The sequence below is a fragment of the Parasteatoda tepidariorum genome, chromosome 4 (assembly GCF_043381705.1).
Source record: "Parasteatoda tepidariorum isolate YZ-2023 chromosome 4, CAS_Ptep_4.0, whole genome shotgun sequence".
Taxonomy (NCBI): domain Eukaryota; kingdom Metazoa; phylum Arthropoda; class Arachnida; order Araneae; family Theridiidae; genus Parasteatoda; species Parasteatoda tepidariorum.
In genome coordinates this window covers 4,024,516-4,040,442 of record NC_092207.1, presented here as the reverse complement: position 1 = coordinate 4,040,442, position 15,927 = coordinate 4,024,516, and the positions used below count along the sequence as shown (strand labels likewise).

The following is a 15,927-nucleotide window of genomic DNA, read 5'->3' as shown; positions in this document are numbered from 1 at the left end:
AAAACTGCTCAGGGGGTAAAATGAGCAAGGAACGTTTGACTGTCCTAGTTGAAAGAAATGCGTCTGGGACAGAGAAATTGCCCATACTTGTTATCGGAAAAATACCGAAATCCCCGATGTTTCAAGAATGTAAAAACGTATCCTTTGGATTACAAGTCTAACAAAAAGTTTTGGATGACATCAGTATTATTTGAAGACTATGTAAGAAAATTGGATCGGAAATTCTACGCTAAGAAAAGAAAACTGATACTCTTTATGGATAAATGCACAGCGCATAGTGATCTACCTAATTTGAAAGCAGTTAACTTGCACTTTCTCCCGCCACACACAACAGCAAAGTTGCAGTCAGGTATCATAAAGTGCTTAAAACAGTCTTATCGTAAATGGCTTGTCAGAAAAATGATCTTAAATATTGTAAGCATTTAGAAGATTTGTAATTAATAAGCATTAATTAAATAATCCGACAATATTTTGAAAGTCCAAAACCGAAACTAACGGTAAGTCGAACTTCCGATATGTCGAAGTTTTTCGTCAGTCCTATCAGATTCGAGTTATCGCGAATTCACTGTATATTCTTATAAATATTAAAACGATAGAAATAATAGTAATTAGAATAAATATGTTTGCGGAAAACATCCTGTACATGTTAAAAATGCGTTGAGTAATGAATTAAAAATTCTCATTCTTTGTGTTTGTAATACATGAAAATTGGTAAATATTTTTTAGTTTATTTCCTTCCTGACAACATATTTCATAACATTCGATCAAGAAACATAAAAGTCCGGACCGACTATGGTAGAAATAGGCATGTTTAGTGCTAAGTTTTTTAAAAGTCACTGTTTAATTATAAAATATTCTTTTATGACACTAAGGAACGTGCATTTATTTACTTTTTTTATGATTTCAGGAGGCAGGCTCTGCTGGACATAGCATAGGATCGTAAGTTGACTTTTTCTTGGCTTATAAAACTATCCCAGATAGCAAAATAAGGTTTATTTTCACTCGTTTTAGGGTGTGTGTCTAATCGAGCAATTTTAAATATTAATTACCAAATAACTAGTTAACTAGGGTGCGTAGCATTTTTAAAAAGTGCTTGACGGTGCTTATTTTAGTTTTTTAAAAGACTTTAAAGAAGCTTTTTCTCATGGGTTGTGTTTGAAAAGTGCTTAATTTTCCCTTTTCCAAAATGAGATTTTCTTTACTGTACGTATCAATTTTTGCCTCTAATTACGCAAAAAGAGTGGTTTTCACATTGTTCTATTCAACGTTTTCATAATTCATTCAACCACAATACATTTTGGCCTATAGTCGGTCCGTAGCGCATTTTGACAAAATGTTTTTGTATTTTTAACTTTATAAAATTTCCCAAAAATTAGTTGGTTATAATTTGATAATAATAGATTTTATATTGCACTCTTTTTCTGAAAGCTTTTGTATTCCCGTTCAAAGAAATCTGTGAATTATTTTTTCTCTGCAAACCAACCAGTCTCATTTTTTTACAATCGCTAACATCAATGTTTGTCGACAAATTGTTACAATTGTTGCATTAATGCTAATTTTTTCTATTTCATTTTAACCTTTTATAACATATTTTAATTTTAAAAGAAAGGTTTTTTTAAGAACTAGCTATATATTAATATTTAATTTTAGTCTTTTGTTGGTCAATATATGAATTTTGATTCAAAATTTTGTACCGAAACATTAAAAAAATTAATAAAAAATCTTCCCAAATTGTCAAAATAAATCATTTCTTTCAAAATGATATGTTAAAAAAATAACATTTTGAATAAAATATTTTATAATGTAGACACTTTTCTTGTACACATCCTACACTTTATAAGAAAAAAGAAACAAAAACCTGGAAATTTTAAGATTTTTATCTGGATTTAAAAAGTAAAAAACAGTGTTTTAAATTATTGATACTTTTATTATTTTCTTTTCTTAGTTTAAAAATTTATTTTAAAGGAATTGCTGCATTAATTAATTTTAGTTAATGAAACTACTTTCTTGTTGTGTGTTAAATTCCAACACATTTGAAATTACATTTTTAAAAATCTTTTGATTCTTGAGATTGAAAGTGCAGATTAAAGTAAACATTTAATGCTTTCCACAACATATTTTATCCACAACATATATTTTCCACTACATATTTTCTCCACGTGTCTTAATTTCTTAAAATTTAATGTTGCACCGAAACATTAAATAATAAATAAAAAATCTTCCCAAATTGTCAAAATAAATAATTTCTTTCAAGATGATATGTTAAAAAAAAATAACATTTTGAATAAAATATTTTATAATGTAGACACTTTTCTTGTACACATTCTACACTTAACAAGAAAAAAGAAACAAAAACCTGGAAATTTTGAAGTTTTTATTTGGAAAACCTGGAAAAATCAGGGGAAATTTGATTTGAGTGGCCACCCTGAAGGTGCTTATATTTTGTTTAAAATCTGGCTACGCACCCTGACTAGGAGTTTTAATTGACCTTGAGTATCTTTGGTCTGAAGATGTTCACTTATTTTAACAGTTTTCCCTAGAATAATATGTGTGCAGTGTTTAATTTGTTAAAAATTGTCAGTTCTTTTGTAACTTCATGGGTATTGTCACCCATTAAACTGTTTGGCATGCACAATTTTTACACAAATATTTTTTGTCTTTTAAGGATTCCAGCTCCTAAGCTCCGTTCCCGGAAACGTCAGCATGCGCCCTCCGACGATTCCGACGAGGTGAGCTCACTTTTTATATTTTCTGTTTCGATTCTTTGATTTGTAAGGATTAAAGTTTTTAGAAATCAGGGGTCTGTTTAGAAGAAATTTGGATCCGTTAATGGATCCTTCACAAAATATATTTTCATAAAAACGGACCCTTCACAAAATATTATAACTTAAAACGGACTCTTCACAAAATGATTTCTTTAATCGGACCCTTCACAAATTTGTTTATCTTCATTATTATTTGTTAATCAAATAAACCCTTCCCGGGGTAGAATAGAAAGACGATGTAAACGAATAAAGTTTTGTCTTCGTCAGACACTTCTCCTGTTATTCGTCCGAAATGAATATTCTGCGTTCAGCAGTGTAGGCTAAACAGGGGTCTGTCCAGACATTTTGTGAAAGGTCCGTTTTTCGTGAAATTGTGAAAAAATTACTCACATTCTTTCAACCAGGGTCCGCTTTTATGAATTTGTGCAAATAGGGTCCGTTATTGAAAAAAAAAACTTTTTCAAGGAGTTTTTAAATTGTAAAGACATACAAGATTATGCTCAACACTGTAAAATTATAATTAAAAAAATTAAATTTTAAAAAATAAACAACAATTGCTGCTTCTAAATTAGAGATGCAACATACAAATATTTGGTATTTAGCCTATACTGCTGAACGCAGAATATTAATTTCGGACGAATAATGGAAGAATCGTCTGCCGAAGACAAAACTTAATTCGTTTACATCCATCTTTCTTGTTTTCTGCCCTAGAAAGGGTTTATTCGATTAACAAAATAATAATGGAGATAAACAAATTTGTGATGGGTCCGTTTTTGAGTTAAAATATTTTGTGAAGGGTCCGTTTTTAAGTTAAAATATTTATGAAAAGATATTTTGTGAAGGGTCCGTAAACGGACCCAAATTTCTTCTAAACAAGACCCCTGCGTTAACGGACCCAAATTTCTTCTAAACAGACCCCTGCTAAATACCAAATATTTCAAAAATAAACAGCAACAATTGCTGTTTATTGTTATTTTTTTTTTGTAATTTAATTTTACAGTGTTGAGTATAATCTTGTATCTATTTACAATCTAAAAACTCCTTGAAAAAGTTTTTTGGAATAACAGGACCCTATTTGTACAAATTAATAAAAACCGGACACTGGTTGAAAGAATGTGACTTAACGTTTATTTTATATTCACAAATTACGAGTCATTTATTCACAATTTTACAAAAACAGGACCTTTCACAAAATGTCTTTACAGACCCCTGGAAATAATATACTGTAACCTGGCCTAATTATCAGAAGCACTTTAAGAGTCTATGTAAAATCTTAATTAATTATCAGATGATACTCTATACAGCTTTATCGTTTTTACGCGGTTTGCACTTGTTTACGTTCGTGTATTAATTGGTTACCATTTGTAATGCAATACGTAAAAAATAAATACAAATCGGAAGTCTATTAAAAAACCTGAATAAAAACCCATTACATGTATACTTAAAAGTATTTGCATACAACAACGTGCAAAACACGCAATTACTAAAAAACTGCAATGCGTCTAATAATTATGTTTAACTCAGGGTGACCACCCACCAGGGAAACCTTGAAAACCTGGAATTGTCAGGGAATTTTTTTATACTGGAAAAAACCTGGAAAAATCAGGGAAATTTGGATTAAAACCTGGAAAAATCAGGGAATTTTAGAGAAAAGCTGGAAATCTTAGCTTCAATAATTGCTTTAATTTCACTAATTTAAATTATTTACTAATTTTCTTAATTTAAATTATTTCATCCATTCTACCCACTTTTTTTAGACGGAAATGTATCGCTAAACAGCTGAAATGTCACTAACTTAACAATACTTTGTCTGCATCAAAATTTGCTCCATTACAGCTCTGTTAAACTAGAATGCCACATAAATTTCGCCCACGGTTGCTAAACGAATGTAGAAACCTTTTTGACTTATGAAATTCTCAAAAAGTTAATTTGTTATAATTTAATAATAATCGATTTTATATTGCAATCTTTTTCTGAAAGCTTTTGTACTCCTATTCAAAGAAATCTGTGAATTATTTTTTCTCAGCAAGTCAACCAATCACACATTATTTTAACAACCGCTAACAGCAATGTTGGTCGACAAATTGTTGCACTAATACTAATTTTTTCTATTTCATTTTAACTTTTTATAACATATTTTAACTTTTAAAAAAAGGTTTTTTTAAAGAACTAACTATATATTAATATTTAATTTTACTGTTTTTTTGGTCAATATATGATTTTTGATTTAAATTTTGAATTGTATAATTATCACTATATCGAAAGTTCGTAAATGTTGCTTGCTTTCCAGAGATGATATTTCCCGAACTATTCATCCTTTTACCCTAAAATGCTGACAAAAACTAAAGAATGTATAGGAAACATATTAAATGATAAAATAAATTTTAAACATAATTTTTTTTTTAATTTATTCATATGTGTTTAGTACAAAGAAGGAAAACGAAACTTAGTGTTTTAGTTCTGCACTGTACAGGACTCTAGTTGTTAAAACAAAAAACAATTAACTAAACTAAAATTATGTCTTTAAATTGGAATTCTTTAAATATTTTAATTTCAAATAAGAAAAAAAAGTATAAAATTTAAAGAATTTAATCTTTTGTTTTCTATAGAGTATACAACAAAAAATTAGACAATTTTAAATTTGTGACATTTAATTTTTGTATACTGAATCTCTTAAAATAATAATTCTTATTCGAAAAAACATTTAAAAATTTTGAATTGAGATATTGGTTTAAAGAAAATATGATCAATGAATTTTATAAAAAGCACCGTTAAGATATACTGCAATATACAGTATATATTGGAATGTAAATACAGTGACTCATAAAAGTGTTGGTACACTTATGACTTTCAATGGAATGGGAAATAAAAATTCATTAATTAAAATGAATATTTCAAAATGGCTATTTAATAATAAAAAATGTATTCTATTCTTAGCAAAACTGCATGGAATATTTTAAAAAGAAAGCAGAAGTTTATTTTTTAGAAATCAATCATCAAAAAGTAGCAAAAACTTCACCTCATAAAAGCCATCATACACTTTCAAAAAAATCTCTGCCTATTAGTAAATATTCTAATTTTTCTAATTATAGTAGTATTTAGTAGAGTTTCCTGTCACATCTACAATAGAGCTTTTATAAGTTTGTAAATAAATTAACTAATTTTTTTTTTTGTCGAGTGAAATTCGAGCAGAATATTTTTTATTAAATGTTACAAAAACTTTTACAATACTTATTTGTGAATTTATGAATTTTTCCGCAAATTTTATAATTTTTATCTCTGATAAAGTCCAGTCCTTCTTTGCCCGCAATAGGACGCATTAAACTAATTTAACAATATTCATTACTGATTTACCTCTTATGATGACAAATAATCAACTTTCAAATTTAACATATTGTTTTGTTATGGCTATGAGCTATTTTTAAATGATAAAAGAAAATATTACGGTGAAGCAAAAATTAAAATATAATTTTGCTATCATAAGCTTGATACTAAAGTGCAAATAAATGTATAAAAATTTAAATGAAAAATAATTAAAGGAACAAATTAAAACAATAGACGATAATTTTAATTTTGAAATCGTAAAACATTTAAGTGTATGATGACTTTCGTGGGGTAAAATTTTGGTTACTATTTGATTATTGATATCTTTAAAAGAAACTTTTGCTTTGTTTTTANAATTGTATGTGGTATACTCACATACTTTTTGTATTTCTTAAATATATTACATTTATACCTTCTCTTTTTCTTTCCGTTTTTATACTCTTCGCTTTAACCGAGTTTTTCGGTTATCCGAGTTTGTTGCGGTCCCCATTAACTCGGATAATCGGGACTCTACTGTAGTAGTATTTAGTAGAGTTTCCTGTCACATCTACAATAGAGCTTTTATAAGTTAGTAAGTAAATTAACTAATTTTTTTTTTGTCGGGTGAAATTCGAGCAGAATATTTTTTATTAAATGTTACAAAAACTTTTACAATACTCATTTGTGAATTTATGAATTTTTCCGCAAATTTTATAATTTTTATCTCTGATATGAAGTCCAGTCCTTCTTTGCCCGCAATAGGACGCATTAAACTAATTTAACAATATTCATTACTGATTTACCTCTTATGATGACAAATAATCAACTTTCAAATTTAACATATTGTTTTGTTATGGCCATGAGCTATTTTTATATGATAAAAGAAAATATTACGGTGAAGCAAAAATTAAAATATAATTTTGCTATCATAAGCTTGATACTAAAGTGCAAATAAATGTATAAAAATTTAAATGAAAAATAATTAAAGGAACAAATTAAAACAATAGACGATAATTTTAATTCTGAAATTGTAAAATATTTAAGTGTATGATGACTTTCGTGGGGTAAAATTTTGGTTGCTATTTGATTATTGATATCTTTAAAAGAAACTTTCGCTTTGTTTTTAAAATACCATGCAGTTTTGCTAATATTTGATTAATATCTTATTATCTGAAATATTCATCTTAATTACTGAATTTTTATTTCCTATTTCAATAAAAGTTATAAGTGGACAAACACTTTTGGGAGCCATTGTTATTATAAAAATGTATTATATAATCACCTGAAACAGTTTTCCTTTTTGCTTAGTTATTATACATATATTAAACAAGACTTATCCAAGGTCTTATTGGTCATTCTGTTTTTGTCATTTGCTAGGTGCACTTTGAAGAAAAACTACTTAAAGTAACACATTAAAAAAATTCCACAACATATTTTCTCCACGTGTCTTAATTTCTTAAAAATTAATGTTGTACCAAAACATTAAAAAATAAATAAAAAATCTTGCCAAATTTTCAAAATAAATTATTTTTTCAGGATGATAAGTTAAAAGAAAATAACATTTTGAATAAAATAGTTTATAATATAGACACTTTTCTTGTACACATATTACACTTTATAAGAAAAAAAGAAACACAGACCTGGAAATTTTAAGATTTTTTTATCAGGAAAAATCAGGGAAATTTGAAATCTGATTTGAGTGGCCACCCTGTAACTATTGTAATATCAGGGTGGCCAACCACCAGGAAAACTTGAAATTATCAGGGAATTTTTTTACACTTGAAAAAACCTGGAAAAGTCAGGAAAATTTGGATAAAAAGCTGGAAAAATAAGGGAATTTCAAATAAAAGCTGAAATTTTTCCCTTAATTTAAATTATTTTACCATACGTTATATCTACTTTTATTTAGTCGTAAATTTATCATCAAACAGTTGAAATATGAAATTCTGCATGGAATTCTGCTATAGTTACTAATGGAGAAACCTCTTTGGAGATTATGGTACTATTTAATTAAGTAAAGTGGTGTGGGTGGACGAAGGGGTTATAGGATATTTGCTTGTGTTTATAAAAGTAGATTTTTTTTTTTTTAATCTTCTAGTTCGTGTGCTGAATTTATTTATTGTTCAAGTTTCTTCCAATGCTTTGGGGGATATTTTTTTCTGTAAGAAAATGATTAAATTTTTTTTAATCATTTTTAACTTTTTAAAATTATTCAAAAAATAATTGGTTATAGTTTAATAATAGATTTTATCTTGCACTCTTTTTCTGAAAGCTTTTGTGTTCTCATCCAATGAATTGTTTTTTTCTCAAAACCAAATAATCTTTCATTTTCTTGAATAACATGGGGTCTGTTTAGAAGAAATTTGGGTCCGTTAACGGACCCTTCACAAAATATCTTTTCATAAAAACGGACCCTGCACAAAATATTTTAACTTAAAAACGGACCCTTCACAAAATGATTTTTCTTTTAATCGGACCCTTCACTTATTTGTTTATCTTCATTATTGTTTTGTTAATCGAATAAACCCTTCCCAGGAAGGGGGGAAAGAAAGACAAATGTAAACGAACTAAGTTTCGTCTTCGTCAGACGCTTCTTCCATTATTCGTCCGAAATTAATATACTGCGTTCAGCAGTATAGGCTAAATACCAAATATTTGTATGTTGCATCTCTAATTTAGAAGCAGCAATTGTTGTTTATTTTTTAAAATTTAATTTTTTTAATTATAATTTTACAGTGTTGAGCATAATCTTGTATGTCTTTACAATTTAAAAACTCCTTGAAAAAGTTTTTTTTTCTGAAATAACGGACCCTATTTGCACAAATTCATAAAAGCGGACCCTGGTTGAAAGAATGTGAGTAATTTTTTCACAATTTCACGAAAAACGGACCTTTCACAAAATGTCTGGACAGACCCCTGATAACATAATTAATACATAACATAATAATTGATCATAACATAATTAACAGCAAAATCGTTTACAATTGCATTGGTGCTAATTTTCTGGATTTCATTCTAACTTTCCAAAATATATTTTATTGAAAGAACGGCTCTTTTACGAACTAACCAGATGCTAACATTTAACTTTACTGTTTTGTTGGTAAACATTTGATTTTTGATTCAAAATTCGTATTGTTTATAAATCACAATATCAAAAAATTGTAAATGTTGCTTACATTCCAAAAATATTTCCGAAACTGTTTCTCCTTTTACCCAAAAAAGCTCATTAAAAATGTTAAATAATGCATAAACTTAGAATATAAAAAAATTTATATGTTTTTATTAGGATTTTATAGATTAGGAAGAAGAAAAACAAAACTTGAACTATAGAAACATTTATTGTAGAATTCATATAAAATTTTATATTAAATTTGACACATCTTTAGTTCTACAATCGGGGAACATATGCTCTTTCTTGTTTACCATTAACTATGCCTCTAAATACAAGTAAAATGTATATTGGTTAATATCTGCTTTAAAACACCAAACATAAGATTGTATGAACTCTTCAAAACGATTATTTAATTTTATAAGGCAATAAAGCTATTAAATTATAATTTTCCCTGTGCAATTTTTCCCCCAGATAAAATTTTTATAGTCTAATGCAATAATTTTTTTTTCTTTTTTTGTTTGTTCCTTAATATACAGTGACATTTTTTCAAACTATTTTTTTCATTGTATATAAAAGTAACGAAACTTTTTGCCATTTTTTCCCAAATTTTTTTTTAAGAAAAAGAAAGAAAAATAGCAGTTTTTTTATTCCAGGGTTTTTAAAGTTATTAAATTTAAGGAAATATTGTTTAAATGTAGTTCTATTTGTTTACATTGTTATTATTATATGTTGCACAGTTAAAATTAAATTGAACTATTTTTCAACTAACTTCTACAAGATGAAAAATGTAATGAAAAACATATATATATATATTAAATGAAAAACATTTATCGTATTTTACAAGTTAAGAATTGCATATAATTTTTTATTCAAATGTCGACTTCAAAATTCTGTCAAGTTCACATTTAAATTACAAACAAGTTCACACAGTTTGGACAATTTGTATATGAGTAATAATTTTTTGCTTTCTTGCAATTTACATCCGACACCAACAATTTAGTTAATTTATTTTAACTTATAATCAGTTTTTATCAAGCAAATTGTTTTTCGATAGATTATTGTACTAAATATTTAGTATAAAAATTTGATGATTATAAACTTATGTTTTATAAGATTTTTTTTTTAAAGAAATTTATGTTCATATTTTAGGTCCGACATCATGGAATTGCCCAGTTGTAAAAACAAAACAAAAAAATTAACTAATCTAAACTAAAAAGCCATGTGGTTAGATTGGAATTCTTTAAATATTCTTATTTCAAATGAGAGAAAAAAAAGAATAAAATTTAAAGAATTTTACCTAGTTTTTTTCTATAGAGTATGCAACAAGAAATTTGAAAATTTAGCGTTTGCAAATACTGATCTCATAAAAAAAATAGTGCTAATTCCAGGGATGAGATTTTTCCTCTTTTTTAGCGGATTTCCGCATTTTTCACTTTTATCTCTTAAATTTCAGCTTTTTTTTTTTTTTTTTTTTATCAAAAATTCAGATTTTCTAAAAATTTCATTTTTTTTTTATAAGTATTCCGCTTTTTCAGAAAATTCACCGATTTTTAAAAAGAAACAGAAAATTGAAACTACATAGCTACCAATCCTTTCTGATTTTTACTTATTTTACCAATCTTCTCCCCTTTTACACGCAGCAAATAAGATTTTCCGAATTTTTTAAACCGCCCTCCAAATAGATCCGATTTTCGTAGTTCAAACGACGCTGCTTCTGACAAGCTTTTTAGAGGTCCCAAGCCTGGAATCTGCTAATATCTCGATTCTTTTTCACACGATTTTAATATCAAACATTGCTTTTCATATTTGCGTGTTGCGATTCTTATTCACGTGATTTGAATATTGTACGTTGCGATTCTTATTTACCAGATTTAAAAATCTGATATTGTGATTCGTATTTACGTCTTTTTTAAAACCTATGTAACGATTCGTATTCACGCAAGTTTAAAATTCAATGTGTTGATTTGCTCATGCACTTTATAATATCAAACATTGATTTTCGTATTTATACGTGATTTTAAAATAAAGCATTGGATTCGCATTCACGCATTCTAAAAGTTATGCATCATAATTCTTATTTATGCAATCTAAAAATTACGCATCATGATTCGTATTTACGCGATCTAAAAATTATGAATCGTGATTGTATTTACGCGTTTTAAAAATTCTATATCCCAGTTTGTATTTTATCATTTTCAAAATCGTATATCTAGTTTCATATTCATGTGATTTCAAAATCCATAATTGTTATTCATATTCACGCAATTTTAAGATCAACTATCGCGATTCTTGTAAGAAGTAAATTTTTTTTAATTAGTTACTGTAAAGGTGACTGTTTTTCTAACGACGATTATTAGTATATGTAAGTGTTACAGCATCAGAGAAACTGGAAGGGAATATATTCAAAACTTACATTCTGTGCTTGCAAGGAAGAAAAAATAGGATTTGTCACAAGATATTTGAAGATGGACTAACGACTAAATATAGCAAACATAAAAGATATAGCAAACATGAAAGATATAGCAAACATAAAAGATATAGCAAACAAAAGCAATCACTTAAAAAGGGATTTAATTAAATTTTTTTTTGGGGGGGAAAGAGTCAACTCATCATAAAAATTTTTATTTATAATTGTTGTTATTTTTGCTATAAAATGCAAAATTCTTATCAAATAAAAAACAATTATCTAAACAGTTGCTGATTGTCATGTAATTTTTCAAACAAAAATAGCAATTTTTGTATGTTAAGGAGTTACTATATATTTCTACTTCACTGTTATTGATATGTTTCAGAGGGCTGTAGTTAGATTAGACTATAATATGAACATAATGATTCGGTTCATGGTTAAGTTTTTTTTTCCAATATAATTTAAAAAGTATTATTACTGATATATTTGCTGTAAATCACATAACTGTATTTATTAAAAGAAATGAAATATTAATGTATATCTCAGTAGTTTTAATTTGCTAAACCAGGTAGTTTTTTTAAGTAGTAATTGTCTCTTATGTGAACTGAGGAAAAATATAATTTCCAGCTTCATTTTTTCAATTGGTAATTTTCTTTTTTCACTAAATGTTAAGTATCAATGTAATCGTTTTTATAATAATAGATTAGTACACAATTGTATGTCAACACATTTATTACCTTAAACTGTCTGGAATTTATTATTAAAGGGTTGCGCTTGCGTAAAATTTACTATCGTGGAAATTCAGCTTTTTTGCGTTTTGGCTAATCTCATCCCTGTAATTCAAAACAAACAACATTATCTAGGCATTTGATTTTAGATATTAATTTCAAGAAAATTATATCAACGAATTTTATCAAGAGCACTCTTTAGATAAAAACACATTATAAAATGGCTCTAAATGTAATAAATATAACTATAAATGTAAATAAATATAAAAAATTTTAGATGTATAATCGCCTCGAATTTTTTTCTTTTGCTTAATGAAAATATATTGAACAGTATTTTTTCAAGGCTCTTTTTGTCACTTGTATGTATTTGCTATTTGGTACATTTTGTGCAAAAACTACTTAACTCTTTAAAAAAAATTTTTTTTCATTAAAAGCATTATTTTCTGCAAACTAAACATATAGTTTCCTCCATATCTATTAAAGATGATATATTAAAAAAAACTTTTTAAGCAAAATACCTTACAATATTGAAACTTTTCTTGTACCCACCTACACTTTAAAAAAAGAAAAAAAAACACGCTGACCTGGAAATTATTAAGATTTTTACTGGAAAAATCAGGGAAATTTATAACCTGATTTGAGTGGCCACCCTGAATATACTAATATAATACGTGATATAATAAGTATTCTAAATTTATATAATATATTGTCTAATTTATCCAATGGTCGAATTTATATTATTATCGTCTAATTTATCCAATGGTCGAATTTATATTATATATCGTCTAATTTATCCAATGGTCGAATTTATATTATATATCGTCTAATTTAACCAATAGGATACGCGAACGTAAACAAGTGCAAGCCGATTTCAGTCGCGTAAAAAGAACAAAACTGTATAATATCACGTGATAATTAAGATTTTGCCTAGAATCGTAGAGTGCGTTTGATAACGTGGCCATGGACTGTACCAAGTCAAAATGTTTTGTTATCCATTGATGGACCAACATAATCTTGATGCAAACCATCAATAATTCCATTATCAAAAATTATAATTTTGATGGCATTAACCATCATCCCAATGTAGAAATTCGGACTGATTTATGATGGCCCAACATAAAAAAAATACAGTTTTAATGGTTTATGCCCGAGAACCAACAAAAATTTCCATTAAACCATCCTGGAAATGTACAGTTGGAATCATCGTGGATTGTTGGTCCATGAAAATCGAACCTTTCTTGATGGTTAACCAACATAGTATTAAAGTAGCATTTTCCGTCATGGAACGTTGGAAGTTTGCTGGCATATCATAATTCAATAATACATATTGGATGATGTTGAACCGTCATAAATCGCTCTGAAACCGACATAAACGCACAAAATGTTTTGATGCAACCTTCAAGAATTGTTGCGGGTGATTTGCAAAATATGTAAGAGCTTTTAAACATTCTACCAAGAGCTTTTTTCATCAAATAACATGGTGCGTAGAGTTTTTAAANAGCATGTCCTTAAACATGGTGCGTAGAGTTTTTAAAAAGTGCTTAAAGGTGCCTATTTTCGATTTTTCAAGAGCCCTTCCTTAAAGGTGCTTTTTTCGTTGGGTGTTTCTAAAAAGTGCTTCATTTTCCCTTCTCGAAAATGAGATTTTTTTTTTCTTTACCGTGTCCATTTTCGCCGCGTATTTTGCAAAAGTGTGCTTTTCACATTGTTCCATTCAACGCTTTCACAATTCATTCAACCACAATCCATTTCGGCCTATCGTCGTTCCATAGCCTATAAAATCTGCAATCATTTTACTAGGGCGACTAAAATGCAACTATTTTCATCATGAGGCGACTATGGCAACTTTTTTTGCCTGAAAAGGATGAAAAAGCAACTATTTTCTGGAAAAGGAGACTATTAGGAGACTTTTTTGTACTCCTAGAAATGTTTTTTTTAGCATAAATTTTGTTGAAAACCTGCAGTCTACGAAATCTTCGGAACACACTGAATTTCTTTTCTTAAAAAATAAAAAATGTGAAATAAAAATAATAAGATATTAAAAAATTAAATAAATAATTAAAACATTAAAAAATAAAAAAAAATTAGATTGCAAATTTGAATCATTACTTCTTAATGCGTTCAATTTGCATAGACTGTATCGTAAGTTTATTTCGTTTCTCGATCGCCTTTTCAACGGTTATTGTTACGAAATTCTGCATAGTTTTAAGAAACCCAATTTGCAATACGATATTACTAAGCATGAATTTCTAATTTGAGTAATCACTTTTCACAAAAACTCACCATACATAATATTTACGCGATGTTATAATATTTACACTAATAGTTTATATAAAAATTTTCATATTTGCCACCAACTTGACTAAATGGATCATGGTATACGACAATTAAGTCATTTAATAAAATTTTAGTCTTATTTTTGCTGAATTTTTTTTCTTATTTAGGCAACTATTTTCATAGTTTTTGGCAACTATTTTCATGCTTTAGGCTACTAAAAGCAACTATTTGGTTAATTTTTTTTCTGTGGCAACCTTGTTTTACATGTTTGATGTAATACTTGCTAGTCCGCATGTGAGTATAGTGAGCTGTGTTCGGTGAGATTCTAGCACTCTCATTTTGCTAAATATTCTCAATTACAAGCTTCATCTTCCACCCTCTGAGATCAAACCGAAAAATCTCTCGATCATTTTTTAATGGTTAATAATATAACCAAGATTAGTGTTCTTTGTCGAAAACTAGTTATTTTGTCATGATCATGTAAAGTCTTTAAACGTTATTTTGCATTTTGTTAATGTATATAGTGCTTAAAAATATTTTTTGAGTGCTTACAAAGTTCCTAGAAGGTGCTTATTTTTTGATGAAAAATTTGGCTACACACCCTGAATAAACTAAGTGATTATTGAATTGGATCTTAATTTTCATATTAGAATGCACACCCGAAATTTATTAATATATTTTAAACCTTTTTTATTTATTTTATTATTATTTTATAATTATTATTTTTATTTTATTATCCAGCTTTTTACGTGTGCTGATATACTTTTTTAAACTGAAGTTCCTAAAATATGCATTATCGTGTGATACCATTTAATTCATAAACAATTTATTCAATTTATAAAAAAATACGATTTTATTATATAAATTCTTTGTAAAAAAAAAACTAATGCTAGTATTTTTTTTAAAGACTCAATCGTCACATTTTTACGAAAAAAACTTTTATTTTTAAGCTGCTATTAAACATTCTTAAAGGTGCTTGTTTATGATTAACATTTCCTTTTTTTATTCGTGATTTTTTCAAAAATGGCTTAATTTTCTATCTTTTAAAAAACGATTTATTTTTTTAACCGTGTCCAATGTCGTTCTATTATATTGCAAAAAAAGCACGATTTTCACTGCGATATTTATTAGAAACCAGCTAATGTTCTCGAATTTTATTAATTTCATGTTTTTAAATTAAGAACTTTAAATGATAGGAAAAAAATTAATTTTTATTGCAGCACAGAACCTAACTATGATTTTTTTTTTTTTTTTTTTTTTTTTTTTTTTTTTTTTTTTTTTTTTTTTTTTTTTTTTTTTTTTTTTTTTTTTTTTTTTTTTTTTTTTTTTTTTTTT

General features: G+C 27.2%; 1 protein-coding gene across 1 annotated transcript in view; it reads left to right on the top strand.

Moving 5' to 3' along the window:
- Positions 1-15,927, top strand: part of LOC107440167 (uncharacterized) — a 31,002-nt gene that overhangs the window by 13,319 nt on the left and 1,756 nt on the right. The window contains exons 4-5 of the mRNA XM_071180536.1: positions 908-939; positions 2,666-2,729. Of these exons, the coding sequence (XP_071036637.1) occupies positions 908-939; positions 2,666-2,729 (96 nt within the window). The remainder of the gene's footprint in view (positions 1-907; positions 940-2,665; positions 2,730-15,927) is intronic.